Raw genomic sequence first — 14,988 nt, 5'->3', positions numbered from 1 at the left:
GTGTTTGCACTACATTGGTGGAGTCAAGTGTCATATCCTCAGGGTCATGGAACAGTTCAGTGATATCATTCTAGCAAGCATATGAGAGTTTTTGTTTGAAAAAGAATCTGAAAACCTGTATATCTCACTATATATTTATTCATGATATTAAATATTATAATAATTTTATTGAATATATATTTTTAATAATGTTATAATATTTGTAAAAATATGTTTATAGTTTTACACGTCAGTTGTGCAAATGCAATGCTGAAAGTTATTTATTTTATGTATTTTTTTTTTTTTTGTATAATTTCATATATAAAATGTAGAATTAGATTATACATTTCCTATTTCTGCTTTCACTGGATGCATGGAAAATTCAGGAGGTTATATTGGAGAAGTGATATTATCAAAAATCTGCAAAATGTAGGATGATTCGGAGTGTTTTCCAAGATGGGAAAGATTGTACATTATTAGTTTACAATTTCAATATAGTAGGTGGGATCAAAGCGAACAGACCAAAATCCTATTTTTCATGGGGTATTTAATATCAAACCAGTGTATATGTTTGGTTGAGTTTGTTTGTTTAATGTTGCCGTAGTACTCTGTCATTCAAATGAAACCCATTCACAGACCAAGCAGCTAACGGAAGCCCCTTCTGCACTGTGGGGTATTGCACTGTGGGCAATAGATCTGTAATCATTTACATCAAAACCTACATTCCATAGGATCATTTGGTCACCATGATTTCTGTATTATATTTAAATCTTAGTGCCGATTTCGATGTTTTCAGCTACAATTGCATCACAGACGTAGTACTATAGTGATCTGTAGAGGGTATGTGGAGGGCAGTCATATTTTGAGCTAGAATCATTTTCTTTGATGTCTCCCCTTGAGCAGAGCCATGAAACCTAGTCTCTTGTTTTTTTTTCCGCTTTTTTTTTGTAGAAGATGTGCCAAACAGTCTGAGCTTCTGTTTTCTAAGAGACACGCATCTCATTCATTTAGGTTGTGCCGTGATTGAAGTCAAGAAAGATCCATGGGGCATAAACATGCTGCCACACGAATTTGAGTGGAGTAGCAGAAAAATGCCGCCTGACAGCTTTTAGATGTTTTGATCCATCCTGGAGATGAGAAGTAGCCAAAAATTGGAATTCTTTCAGATCTGTGGCAGGAATTGCTTTCAACTTCACTATCTTGCATGCCTAGACTTTCTCTTACCACCGTCTAGTGTTACAACCATAACAGCAACTAGGATCAGGGCAACTGTTCAGATGGTATAAGGTGAATTGAATTACTAAAATTATGAATATGAAAGAAACTCATTTGAAAATAGGGCTGTCACTTTTTATTCGATATTCGAATATGCATTCAAACATGACGTGAAATATCCGTAATCGAACTATAAATAAAATATCTGGTTTTTAAAATGCCATGTGTAGCGCATTTTTTACAGTCTATGATTAGACCATTAGTTTTTTATTTTATTCCTTGCCATCGTATCCAGTAGAGGGCACTCTAGATCTATTGTAGCGTAGGCCCATAACCAAATCAAGCGAATAAGAGCTAGTAGCCAGGAATGCACGTCTGTGCGCTCCAAACGGGTGTTCTCCACCGCGGGGAACATTGTAAATAAAAAGAGAGCCGCACTTAATCCAGATCAAGTTGATAGACTGGTGTTTCTTGCAAACAATATTAAGAAGTGTATCATTCTAGGCTATATGCCTTACTCCTGTTTAAGTTGTCACGTTATTGTTTGTGCCTGTTCTGAATCGTTTTTTTTTTTTTTGTTGTTGTTTCATTTAGCCTAATGTTGTGGGATATGCATAGTGGCACTTCATTTAAATTGATATTCTAAGCTGATAACCTGCTGTTTCAAACATTAATAAAAAAATAATAATAATCCAGATAGTCCAGTTTATGACTCAGTTAATACATTTGTGATTGAATCTCCATTAGGCTACTGTGTTTTTTTTTGCTTTTTGGGTTTTTTTTATTCGTGGGGGGGGGGGGGGGGGGCACGTAGATATTTGAATTCGAATACATTGCATGATATTCGATATCCGATCGAATGTGATTTTTCTCAAAAGTGACAGCCCTATTTAAAAAAAACATTGTTTACACTTTTGCGGAAATCAGCGTATGGCTTATTTATAATTGTCTCCGCACATTTAGCTGGGATTCAAGAGAATTTGGAACAAATAAAGAAATGGCCTTTTGTGTAAATGTTGTTTGTGTTGGGAGATGTTTGATTAGTTTAACTGGGTCTATTGAAAATGTTTAGTTTTTTTGGCCTAAGTGTGCACACTTTTTGGTTTAAAGCAAAAAAAAAAATGGTGCGTTATTGATTTTTGTACATTTTAGGTTATTCCATTTCTTCAAATCGGTTAAAAACAATTCCAGAGATAGAAGATGATCTCCTTTTTAATAAAACAAGTCTCATTGTTTAGTCCCACCCCTCTAACACAAGTCATAAGATGATTTGTTGTGGCATCTGGTCACTCCTGTTAGATATCCTGACACGCAATACCAGAGTGACAACTGTCATGTGCTCTGTGTGTGTGTGTGTGTGTGTGTGTGTGTGTATGTTTTCAGTAGTGCCTCTGTGTCTTAGTTTTTTAAGCAACAGTGTATTTTTTTGTGCATACAGGAAAAGTTATTGTCAGCACAGACATTTGTTACTGTATTTATATTTATGGAACTAAACTGCTTAATTTGTATCTAAGATGACAGAAAAGTGGCAGATTATTTCTGAATATTTCTACTTAAACATATGATATAAGACCCCTGAAGTGATTCAGTTTCAATGTGGTTTCAATGGTTCTGGTTTTATGGCAAGTTTAACATTTTAAATCATAATTTCAGATTGCTAAAACAATGCAACAGTAGGTGTATTTTCAGTCAAACATGTGTTTGATGCTTTCCTGTGTTAAAATTGCTGTTATGATACTGGGTTTCCATAGGTCTCTCTGTAGCTTTCTGATTATTTTTTTCTTTCCCATTTGTGTTTCACAGCAAATCAGTGTGTGTGTATGTGTTTGTATTATATTATTATATATACCATTCAAGAAATTTAGGATTTGGTAAGCTATTTTTTTAGGTTTTTGAAAGAAGTCCCTTGCATTCATCAAGCCTGCATTTATTTGGTCAAAAATATATGAAAAGTTTGCCAAAATGCTATAAATCCATTTAGATTAATTCTTTACCAAGAAAGTGGCAAGATGAAAACCACTTTTTTCAGTTTCAAACTTTCACATAGCATCTTTGGGTTATAATAACAATTAAACAATTTAAATTCAGATTTAGATTTTCAAAGATTTATTATTAAAAAAATGTTTTTCCCAAAATGCAGTAAATCCATTTAATCAATATAAAAGTTATTTTTCATATTGAAACTGTTGAGGACACACAACAAAGTTGATCCAAATATGACTACTAATCTTATTAATAGCTTGCGTTTCTTCCCCACCGTAGGGTAATTTTTTTAAATTTAATTTTTTAGGGCTGCATGATAAATTGCATGCGATTTGTCTTGTTCATCTCGTCAGTAAAACCGGTTCTGTGCTCAGCTGTAAATCTCCATCGCATGTTTTCAGATAGAGCGGCATTTAATACACTGAATCGTAGATCACTTACAAGCGACGTTCATAATTGATAATTGCTAATTCATAATTCATAATTAAAGCCAATTTATCTGTGATTATGAATGCGACATTGCATAGCTTTTCAGTTACTGTTTCCAATGCGTGGAATGGTGCGCTGTGATTGCTTGAGCTGATGTATCACATTCTGCAAAGGGAAACTGGCGTTTGTCACAGTTTGGAAAGATATGAAGAAAACATGACAAAATTACATGGTGGATATTACATTTTGCGTATAATTAAAAATTGTGTTTTCCGTACCGACCAGATACAATACTTATGTTGCATGTACTCAGTTTTTTTTTTTTTTTTAAATGACGTTTATCTTGTTTTGGAATCAAACGCTTCAAATTATGTGTGTAAATATAAATATTGCAAAATATTATAATTTAATAACAACTATATATATAACTTATAATAATAGCTGTTTTCTGCTTTATTATATTTTAAAATGCCATTTATTCCTGTGTTGCACAGCTGAATTTCCAGCATCATTACTCCAGTAAATCTTACTGACCCCAAACTTTTACATTTTATTTATGGATTTATTTGTTTGTTTGCATGTTTAGTTTTTTTTATTAGAATTTTTAGCAGATATTATTTAGGGTTACTGATTTGAACAAAGCCCTAGCTATAAGAAATAATATTGCTACTTGCCTTAAAAGGAACCTTTAAAATGCTTTTAAAAATGTTCTATTCTTTCCCATTAAAATTGAAAATAAGCCTGTTTGTAAAAAAAAAAAATTACATTTTCCATTTTCTATTAAAAAGGAATTTACCATGGTTGGACATGAAGTATTTATTCACAAAGTGATTAACGATTCCTTCTGTAGGGTATCCTGTCAGTCAGCCCTGGGAACCTGAATTCATTTCAGGGGCCGACAGCATGAGACAGCAGATCCTCTGTGTTTCTGAATAAAGCCTGAGCCTTTTGTGATCACCCATGTGTCCTTTAAGAGACACCCCTCCCCCTCCCCCTCTCCCAGCGATAACCCCCTTCCCCCTCTCTCCGTCCCGCTCCTCCTCTCACACCCCTTCGCCACATTAACAGCTACCATGAGGATACACACTCATCGTTTGCCTTCAGATGGAAGTGACGTTAGATTCGGGACGATTGTGATGCGTGATGCCATTTAACGTCTGTGTATGTGTGTGTTTGTCTTCCCCACAATACAGATTTTGCATAGGAATGACTGCATTGAGCCTGATTCTTTTAATTATTAATTAGCAGAATGTGGGGAAAACTGTGGAGGCTGAAGCTGAGCATCGGAAAGAGAGAAAATATGGCTAGCGGATGAACATGCACTAGGTATGTTCAACAGGGATGCGTTAACAACCTTTTCTGAAAGGGCTGCCCACTAGACTGTGTCAGTGGGCATTCCTGGTAGTGAGCGAGTGTTGTAAGGACCCCCACCTCCCAAAAAAAAACAAAAAAAAAACGTGCAAGTTCAGCCCCAATGTGATTGGTCACACCTCCCATCTCTTTGTGTGGACCAGAGCATGCTGGGTAAGACCCTGGAGTGAATGCTCATTTGTCTGTGGAAGGCTCTCGGAAGGATCCCAAAGTCTGCTTGGATTTTAGGAGCTGGAGCCGCACGGAATAAACCAAGGTAGAGCTTGATCTTCTCTCTTTGATCGCAGGCACGGCTGATGTGTCTGCACACTGTAATTAGGCTGCGTGCCGTGGCGTTGTCAGAATGAATCACAAAAGAGGGGGTGGGGTTGATCGGGAAGTGTTTGGACAAAGAGCCCAAGCTGTGGGGTGATTGTTTACTACGGCAGCGTCAGGCGTGAGCGCGTCTTCTGCGTACCTCCTCCTCCATTATTTGACAGCGAAAACGCCTCCGGAGCAAAATACATTCATGTTCAAGAATGGTTGTCTCTCTATCATCCTCTTTTTCTCTCCGTGTCATGTCATGCTTGATTTTTTTGCATGCTTGTGTTGTATTAACCCTGTCGGGAGGTGCTGATCTCACCAGGGCTGTGATGCAGCTGTTGCAGGCGCGATCAGATAAAAACAGACTATGCTTTTAACCCCTCGGCACTTGTGTCTGTGTCTTCCCCCCATCAGCCATCAGGCGAGCCCCCTGCTCCGGGCCTACTGTTAGAGGGGGGTGGGGGTGGACAAATGGAGCAGGACGGTTTGAAAATGTCTGCCCTTCTCTTCCTGTCTCCCTGCTGGGGGTTAGAGCTGGCAGCAACATCACATGTTTTCCATTTTGCTTCTGATAATGCAGCTCTTTGTTGTATGTGAGGTCACTTCCTGGTTTCCCAGCTCTCTGTGAAAGTTTCCACTGTTCATTTCCGACAAGCTTTGCCATCCAGGGCATCTGGAAGTTTAAATCAGTATTTCTGTTTTGAGTTTTTCCTTACTATAAAGTACAGCGCAGTGATGATATCAGGTGGCATTGCCATAGTATTTTAATATATACCTTGGTACTGAATGCATATGCATCATGCTCATATGCTCTTGACATCTAAAGTAATTTAAAAAAAATACTATTTTGATACTATTTTGTAACAATTGTTCCTCTTTACCTCTTTATATATATATATATATATATATATATATAGAGAGAGAGAGAGAGAGAGAGAGAGAGAGAGAGAGAGAGAGAGAGAGCAAGAAGCTTTCAGAACATTTCTGTTTATATTATTTTGTATGATCCCTCTTATTTTGGTCAAATAATTAACATTTTACAGATACTGCAAATAGTATGTAAAATTTTTATAACAGCTGTATTTATGCATATGAACATGCTTATCTCAGGAGCTGGGTGGGAAAACAAACCCAGATGAACTGTTTTTTTTTAAATAATTTGTACAAAGTCTCAAACTCAGCTTTTACCGCTTTGAATAATTTTGATGAATTTTTCTCTGAATGAACCCACTGAATCGACTGAGTCTGTCTCGAAGTGAACCATAGTTTGTTTACAGAAGTTGAGCATCATTATAGTGACTCAGAATCTAGTATATAGTTTTTTTTTCCCAGTAGTTTTTCATTGTTTTTTTCTCTTTTTCATCGTCTCCTAGTAATTCTGCCTGCTTGTCTTTTAGTCCGAACACAGCATGACGGTTTGATGGCGATGTTTGAGTTTCAGGACTCATTGTAATGCAGAGCTGCTGAATGCTATCACCACCATCTCAACACGCTCGGACCATCAGAGAGATCAAAGCTCACTCAGGATGCAGAGCGCAGCTCCTCCCCTCTGTCCTCTTTCACTACTGCTGTTGTGTAATGAAACCAATTCTTCTAGAATAAGACCCAGCTTGATCTGAAAGCAGCGTTTATGCCAAAGTACACTTGTGTGGTAAGGAAAAATGTAATGATTGTTTGAAGATTTGGATCATTGTTGCCTTTTCTTAGTTTCTCGATGGGAGCTTTATTTTTAGAAGTGACTCAACAGCGCATTTGTCTTTTTTGTTTGTTTTTTTAAACCTATGTAGTGTGCTTTAAGGCAAGCATTGCTTAATTCCCTCTTACCTGACTTTCAGCAAATCACTTGATTTGCAAATCCCCCAAAAAGTCACCTAATTATTCATGGTCCGCCCTGATAAGATTTATGTGTCCCCTTTACTTCTTTTTCTTCACACAGATAAGGTTTTCTAGTTGAGGAGCTCTGTGTGAGATGTATGGTAGTGATGAACTGTGAGAAATTGCTCTGACCGCTGGCGAAGTGATGTTTGGACTGCAGTGTGTTTACTATACAGGGTCTGTGGTCACGAGTGACTGGGCCGCAGGACCGCAGTCCCAGTCGGGCGGTTGGAGCTCTTTCCTGGAAGGAGAAGAAAACAGTGATGTCAGTGTCTGTGAGGAGAGGTGGTCTGTGTTAAATATCTCTCAGGGGAGTTAGAGAGTCCTACACCCATGAGGGTGAGGGAAAGGCATTAAATTTCTAATGTATCCACGATTAGGCAGTTTAAGCCTCGTTAAAGTTTTGTTAAGTAACTTTCGCTTTATGTATTTGTTTATATTTATTCTCAGTTTATTTTCATTTGGTAATTAGTCAAAGTTATTTTACTTATTCTGGCCAGCAACTTCCCACTTATTCAGAGGTTGTTGTTTTTTGGCAAGCATGCAAAGTACTGTTTCTTTTGTTGTTGTGCTTTTTGGAGTGGAATTTATATTAAATAGATGATGACACAATAACAGACCTGTGTGGGAAAAACTTAACAGTAAAGTACAGTTTTTTGTGTTAACATTTATGCAATAGCTAACAGTGTGAATTAACAGTGAAGGTGAGAAACGGTTTATTAGTATACTTTATCAGAAGATTAGAAGATTTTATTAGAAAATACTTTACTTTAAAATACTTTATTATATATTTACCTTTAAATACTTTTCAATTAAATTGAGTTTAACCGTTAATGTATTATGATGACTGAACACAAATTAGCAAAGAACAGTAGTTCATGAACAATTATTAAATGTAAGTTCATGATACTTGCTGCTTATAGATTTTATTTTTATTCATTTTAATGTTAATGTTTTAGTAATTTTGTTGTGTTTTTTGTCATCTTTTGTTTTTATATATATATGTATACATACAATTTAAAAATGGTATACAGTGTTTATATCAGTTTTATCAGAAGTATCAGTTTTAGTTTTAGTACATCAGGTTGAGCTGAATAAAATATTACTTTGGCAACTAGCTGAAATAAAACTTCGTGTAGACTAGGGCTGCGCGATATTGGGAAAAAATTACATTGCGATATTTTATTTTTCTGTGTAAATGAAGCAAGTTTCAGCCAGCGATTGATATGTTTGTGTGCAGTACGCATGCAATATGCGGGCTGTGCAGGTTATTCACTATGTCTTTAGACTCTTGTTTTGCCCTTAACTCAGATTTCATACTAAAGGATATTCTTAATTCTACACGTTTGTGCTGGGATCGCCTTTGAACCCAAACTGCTCACTTGTCTACTGTCCTGTTAATCTCATGTTACTTGAACACCTGGGTTTTTTGAGCAGGTTTGACAACTTCTTGGCACCAGACCAGAGTGTAAATGGGACACCTATGCGTATCTACAGTTCATGTCTCCGCTAGAAGAAACATATCCTTTCATGTTCATCTACAATCAGATTCCTGCATCTACTGTCCCTGATAACCTGCATCAAACAGATCTTAGGTCAGTGTTTCATCTTTATCGGTCTGCCCTCCCTCAGAGTGTCAGATTGTTGCTTTCCATCTTCACATGGACACTCCTTCACTTTGTGCACATGTGTTTTGTCTTAATCAGCTTACCCTTGTTCTTCACCAGCCAGGAAGGTAAGGTGCATTACCAGTATGTTTCTGTCCTCACTTTGCACACCTGATAAGCCTGATTTGGATTCTAAGAGCCAGGGATCCATGCTGAGCTTCTTACACAGGTGCCAAGACCTGCTGGCTGGTTGTGTTGCCTCATCTCTTCAGGGTCTTTACTGGAGGTTCTAGCACTAGATGTTCTGTGCTATTTTTGGGAGAGGTCTTTGAGTAGTACAGAACGTGGTTCGGTCCTGAGAGCAAGTGTTCAGTCAGTAAAGGATGATAGAGTTGTGTCAAGGGCAAAGAATTAATCTCAGTGGGCTAAAGGTGGGATGTGTTATTTCTGCTGCAGCGCTTTTCAAAAACAGAGACTGAAGATTAAAACGTTGGAAAGTGTTTTTTGTTGCACTGCCAGCGATTTCTTGCCAAGGTGCGGTTTTGAGAGTGTTTTTTAGTGGTCAACTGATAAGTTTTTTTTTTTTAAACGTCATTGCCAAAATTTCCGACTAGTATAATGCTGATATTCATAATACTAAATAATGACAGCAAATGAGATTTATAGAAAAATTGCTGAAATGAAGTAAGCACTTACTTGCTTATCTGGGTATGAACAGTATATTGCCACCAAATTGGTATAAGTGACCTTTTTAATTCATATTTAATTGGGCATTTTTGCATATTTTATATTAGATTGCATTCTGTTTAGATTACACTAGATTACCTCATGCTCTTTGCTTTCACCAAGTACTCATTTATCATTTTAAAATATTGTTAAATATATTATAAATCATATCTCATAGTCTCTGTTATATTGTGTTGCAAAAATTCACTTTTCATTTAAAAATCTTTAGCATTGAAAAATCTTATCTATTGTTTTAATAATAAAAAGTCTTTTAATTGTTTTTTTTATTTTATTTTAGTTTTTAAGCACATAATAGAGAATTTAAATAACAGCCATTTATTATTTGCCATAACATGAAAATAATTGCTGACTTATAGTTTTGTGCCAGAAATGTATTTCTATCTATGCATCCATAGTAGTATCTTTTTATTTATTTTTATTTTTATTTTGTATTTTTTTTTTTTGAGATTATATCGAGGGATGCAGATAATCTCAAAATAGTGAAATATCGGGCACTTAATTAATTGTTCTGTTAGTTTATTGTGTGTGTGCGTTTTTAAACATGACCTTACACATAACTTTTGATCAGTTCCTCTAAAAAGTCATGACACACGTTCTGCATTAAAGCCAGCACTGCAACCTTTTAACCTTTCACCTCTGCTACACTGAGCGGATCTTTGACCTTTGATCTTTGTCCTTTGCAGGTGATGTGTCTCCCATCAGCATGTCTCCCATCAGCCAATCCCAGTTCATCCCACTGGGAGAAATCCTGTGCCTGGCCATTTCTGCCATGAACTCCGCTCGTAAAACTGTCACACAAGAGACTCTCATCGAACACCTAGCAACATGCTTCCCAGGTAACATCCTTCAATGATATCACAGAAAATTAGTGAAGAAAATACACTTAAAACCTTTAAAATAAATGTCACAATACAAAAAATCGTAATGATCCTAAAATATGCTACAGTTAGCTTTTTGCACATTATTTTTTTAATCTTTCTTTTTGCTCAAAGCATCTGTAAGTTTTACATGCTAAATCTGTTTTATAATGGTTCAGTGATTTTAGTTTCTTCAGTTTTGGCCAGTAACACAAATTGTAAACGTTTACACAGCCATTTGCACATGATAATAGCCATATCCTGCAACGTCTGGCTGAAGTCTCATATTTGGAGCTTTATAAACAATGATGTGGTCACAGCAGTGATACGGAAAGTTTAACATCCGTTGTTATATACTATTTTGCAGAAAAACAGCACAGGATATTGATGTTTTGCTGAAATTAGTGGTTGGATTATGAGGGAAAATGTGTTTTAGTATTTTCTCAGAGGATGTGGTCGTAACAGACTTTACATTTAGTCATTTTGCAGACGCTTTTATCCAAAGCAACTTACAATTGTGGCTGTTAACAATACACACATATATAGTGAATGAACAGACCTAAAGTGAGATGCAAACACACACATTTTTTTTTTCTTTTTTTTCTAAAGAAATGTTGGTTTTAGTTGTTTATTTAAATATAATAATTAGTTCTGTCAATTGATGAAAGCATTAATTAATCACACTCTTTTTTTATTATTTGCAATTAAGTGGAATTAATCCCACCTAACATTAAAGTTTTTAAATATATTATTACATTGCAATAATTTCACATTCAATCTTCAAATCAATGTAGAAACAACAAAGTCAGTTTGTTTAATGGCATTTTTTTATGACTGAAGGAGAGTATCACTGAAACCAATTTTGTTCTTTTTCCTAATATTTAACCATTGACTATAGCCATTTAACATTAATTGAGAGCTATCTATTTTAACATTTATTTATATACACAGTAGTCAACATTTGAAGTAGATCTAAAAAGTTCTTCAAAGTTGTCCTAAGACAAGAATGGGTATTGTTCAAAATTAATGTATAACATGTATGCCAGCGCAATGGTCATAATGGTGATGCACTGGATACTGTACTGTACACTACTGTATTATAGCCACTCTGTGTGGAGCATCAGAGCTTGAAGCAGGACCCTGGAAAGAAAGCTTTTTCAGTTCAACAAAACAAGATGTTATTGCACATGTTACAGCAGATCAAAAATCTGAGTTCGTACTGTAAAACATTTATGAATTGCAAGTCATGAACAAGAAACAACAAAGATTTTGCATTTAAACAAAACAAGCAAGTAGTCAATGTGACCACCTCTGATATTGATCACAGCCTCAGATCGCCTGTGCATGCTTGAGATACATTTTTGGATATTGTGTTGAGGGATGGCTTGCCATTCCTCCAGCAAAAGACTTACATGTTATGCATGAATTGTGAAAGAAACGCATATTGGTTTTAGGACAACTTTGATAAAAGGTTTTGATTCGCTTCAAATGTTGACTAGTGTATATATTAAGGCTGCCCTCGACTAAGGATTTTCCTGGTCGACTAGTAGTCATTCATTTTAAGCATTAGTCGAATAATCACAAGTATATTAATAAACCATTTAAATTCTTATAATGAGCCTTTAATTGCCTACATAGCCTAATAAGCGCTCAAGCACACACATAAAGTTTGTCACAGTGTACTGCAGAAGTAATGATTATGAATGTGTCGCGGAAAAACAGTAAGGAAATTGCATTAACATTTTAATAATTTGATGAACTACTGCTTGCTTTGTTTTTGGCTTATGACATGAAGTCGGCAACACTGACTCGTCATCTCCGCAGTAGTCATGTACCTTTATGCATTTTTCATACATATTACATAATCTAAGAATATTTTTTATTCCATTTTAATTGGTTCATTTGAAAGTAGACATTTTACTCTGTAATGCCTTACAGACATTTAAATTTTATTTTTTAATTCTGTTGTTATTGTGAGTGCACACAAATAAATGTAGAGTCTTTAAAGATTCGAAAGATTTATTACTCTTTATGACCAAAAATTAGGGAGTTTTTAAGAGCAAGCGACCACACCGGAGCCTCTATCTGTCCTGCAGTGATCGCTACTGTTCAGCTTCCACACTCCACACAGACACTTGAACAGCACACATTTCTCTAGGTTAACATTAGATTTAGTGGCCATGTAAAGTTGCTAATACTTACACAATTGAGATAAGTTATATTTTAGGTGGATGAATGAAAGACCAGTATTTGGATGTCCTGCATTACCATGAAAATCAGCCTTTAACATTCTGCCCATCACAGACTGCGTGACTTCGCCTGTGGATTTAAAAAAAAAACATAATTCTGCGACTAATACAATTTTGTCAACCAAGCCTCTTCTAGCTGACTAACGGTTAGTCTAATATTAGGGGGCAGCCCTAGTATGTATTATAATAAATGTCATATTTCCCTTTGCCCTTCAGCAACTAGGAAAGATGTAGAAATTTTACATTATCAACCACTAAATTCTAAATTAAATATATATGAATCCTTAAAGCTACAAAAGTGATTTTCATATTTTTCTGCTTTTTTTTTGGTCTTTGAATAACAGACATCACAGCTGCTGTGTTAACAGGTTATTTGGCTGCTATTACTTTAAGAGCTGCTGCTGCTGAATGTGACGCAGATCTGACATATATGCTCATAGTTTCATTCACACGTTAATATGAAATGATACAGGCTACAGCATGCGCAGCTGTATTTTTCTATGTAATTGAAGAGCATGCGCTACAAGCACAATATAACTGCTGACAGGACAGGAAAATCAACTTTTACTGACATATGGCCTGACAACATCTCATCTGACCACAGTTCACTAATGTACTCTTGAAGCTCCTTGTCACCTGTACCATTTTCACATTGTTTGACTAGCGCCTGGTGCTGAGGCAAAGTTGAAATTCACATCTGAAAAGTATTTTGTTTGATGTGATCATAAAGATGTTATGCATCTGAATAAATGCAATTTTTGTCATGATAAAAAAAAAAACTGAAGCAGCAGTTGTGTGTGGGATGGCCAACCGTAGCTCCACCTGGCTTTAACTGCATTAATATTTTTAATGCTGTTAAACTGGAAAAATGAATTGCATGCTTAAACAGAAATTTTGACAGCACTAATAATCCAATGTTAATTGGACACTATGACTGATTGATATAGCTAAAGTTCCTGGTTTCTGACTAGATAAGACATTTAAATCAGAGGTATAATATGCAAGAAACAAGGAAAGATTGTTAAGTTGGTCTTTAGTACATTTTATGGCGAATATTCAATATTGATTAATATGACATTGTCTAGAAAAATCATAGCAAATACATTGTGGTTCATTCAATATGTTGTCTAGCTCAAATTGAATTGGCACTGCCCTAATTGTTTCATTACAAGCCAGTCATGTTTTTTGCATCAATAAGATTTGTCAGATTCAGCAGCTCATAAGTGTGATGTTGATTGTCATGTGAGAGTGAGCTGAAGAGATACAGCAGATGCTGAGTCATAATGAGCTCTGTGTCCCTTATGTTGTGAGGCAAATGCGGTTGCTATAGAATCAGTAGAAAATGCAGAGGTTGCTATAGAATTATGACCTCATCCTTTCAGCTCACTCCCTGAACACAAAAGCTGTATGTTTACACACCTGGATCATAACCTCTCCACTTGGACGATAATACTAGCATCGGGAAGGCAGGTCAGAATCTGTGTGTGTGAATATGGTACCCGAGTTGGTTTGGTTTGATTCGGTTTGTAAGGTTACCTTGAACTGTCACTTTAGATAAAAGCATCTGCCAAAATAATACATGTATATATGCATTCCAGAGTCTTTGTAAAAGTCATATGGGGATTGTTTTGTTATGTTAGACAGATAAAAGTCTGTTGGAGTGAGACTCATATGGGATACATTGGCTGTACAAATAAAGCATACAGGCATCATTGAAATGTAATATGTTATTCCACAGAGTACATTTTGTAGCATGTAGCAGTTCATCTCACTGCAAGTATTGTAGGATAGAAACCCCCCCCACCACCACCACCACCATAAAGTTTCTGTTTTGGCTTCTAATCCATTGATGTTTATTTTGGAGAAAGCTGCTTAGGATGTTGCAAAGATCCTGTCATAAAAAGAAGTCTTTATTTTGGTGAGGCACACAGCATCATATTCTTATTGCTTGGCTCCTTATTTTCCAATTCAGTTCAAAGTTTGTTTGTTTGGAGAAAAAAATACACCCTTCTTCTGACATCTGAAGTTCTGCAACACAGGCTCTGAGTATTCTTCTGATGTTTTTTTCTGTGTAATCTAAAAGAGAGAAAAAACTAGTTGTTTAGTTGAGTTAAAGGTATCTTTTTGTTTCCATTCATTGGATGCTGCTATTGATAAATTATTATTATTATTATAATTTTATAAAACTCTCTGAAGTGTTTCCCAGTATTGGGTTAGAAAAAAATGGACATTTGTCTGTGTCGATGTATCAAGATGGCTTTTTCTTTTTATACCAGTTTAGGGTTAGGGTTAGGGTTAGAGACACAAAAATGTCTGCTGGTTAGAGATGTAGTGTTGTTGAAGCCCAGCCATGGTCATGTTCCCATCCCATTC

At 35.9% G+C, this 14,988-nt stretch overlaps 1 protein-coding gene across 7 annotated transcripts in view; it reads left to right on the top strand.

Moving 5' to 3' along the window:
* The window catches only part of LOC132109804 (storkhead-box protein 2-like), a 66,118-nt gene that overhangs the window by 38,823 nt on the left and 12,307 nt on the right, over positions 1–14,988 (top strand). For 3 of the 7 annotated variants that reach the window (XM_059516149.1, XM_059516150.1, XM_059516151.1), the window contains exon 2: positions 10,193–10,345. In XM_059516149.1, coding sequence (XP_059372132.1) covers positions 10,193–10,345 — 153 coding nt within the window. Of the gene's footprint in view, positions 1–4,910; positions 4,933–5,042; positions 5,234–6,661; positions 6,932–7,331; positions 7,495–10,192; positions 10,346–14,988 lie in introns of those variants that run through there. The other 4 variants (XM_059516154.1, XM_059516156.1, XM_059516153.1 and 1 more) reach the window with 4 other exon arrangements.

The sequence above is a fragment of the Carassius carassius genome, chromosome 29 (genome assembly GCF_963082965.1).
Source record: "Carassius carassius chromosome 29, fCarCar2.1, whole genome shotgun sequence".
Classification (NCBI taxonomy): domain Eukaryota; kingdom Metazoa; phylum Chordata; class Actinopteri; order Cypriniformes; family Cyprinidae; genus Carassius; species Carassius carassius.
The sequence above is the reverse complement of the archived record's forward strand: the minus strand, read 5'-3'. Positions and strand labels throughout refer to the sequence as shown.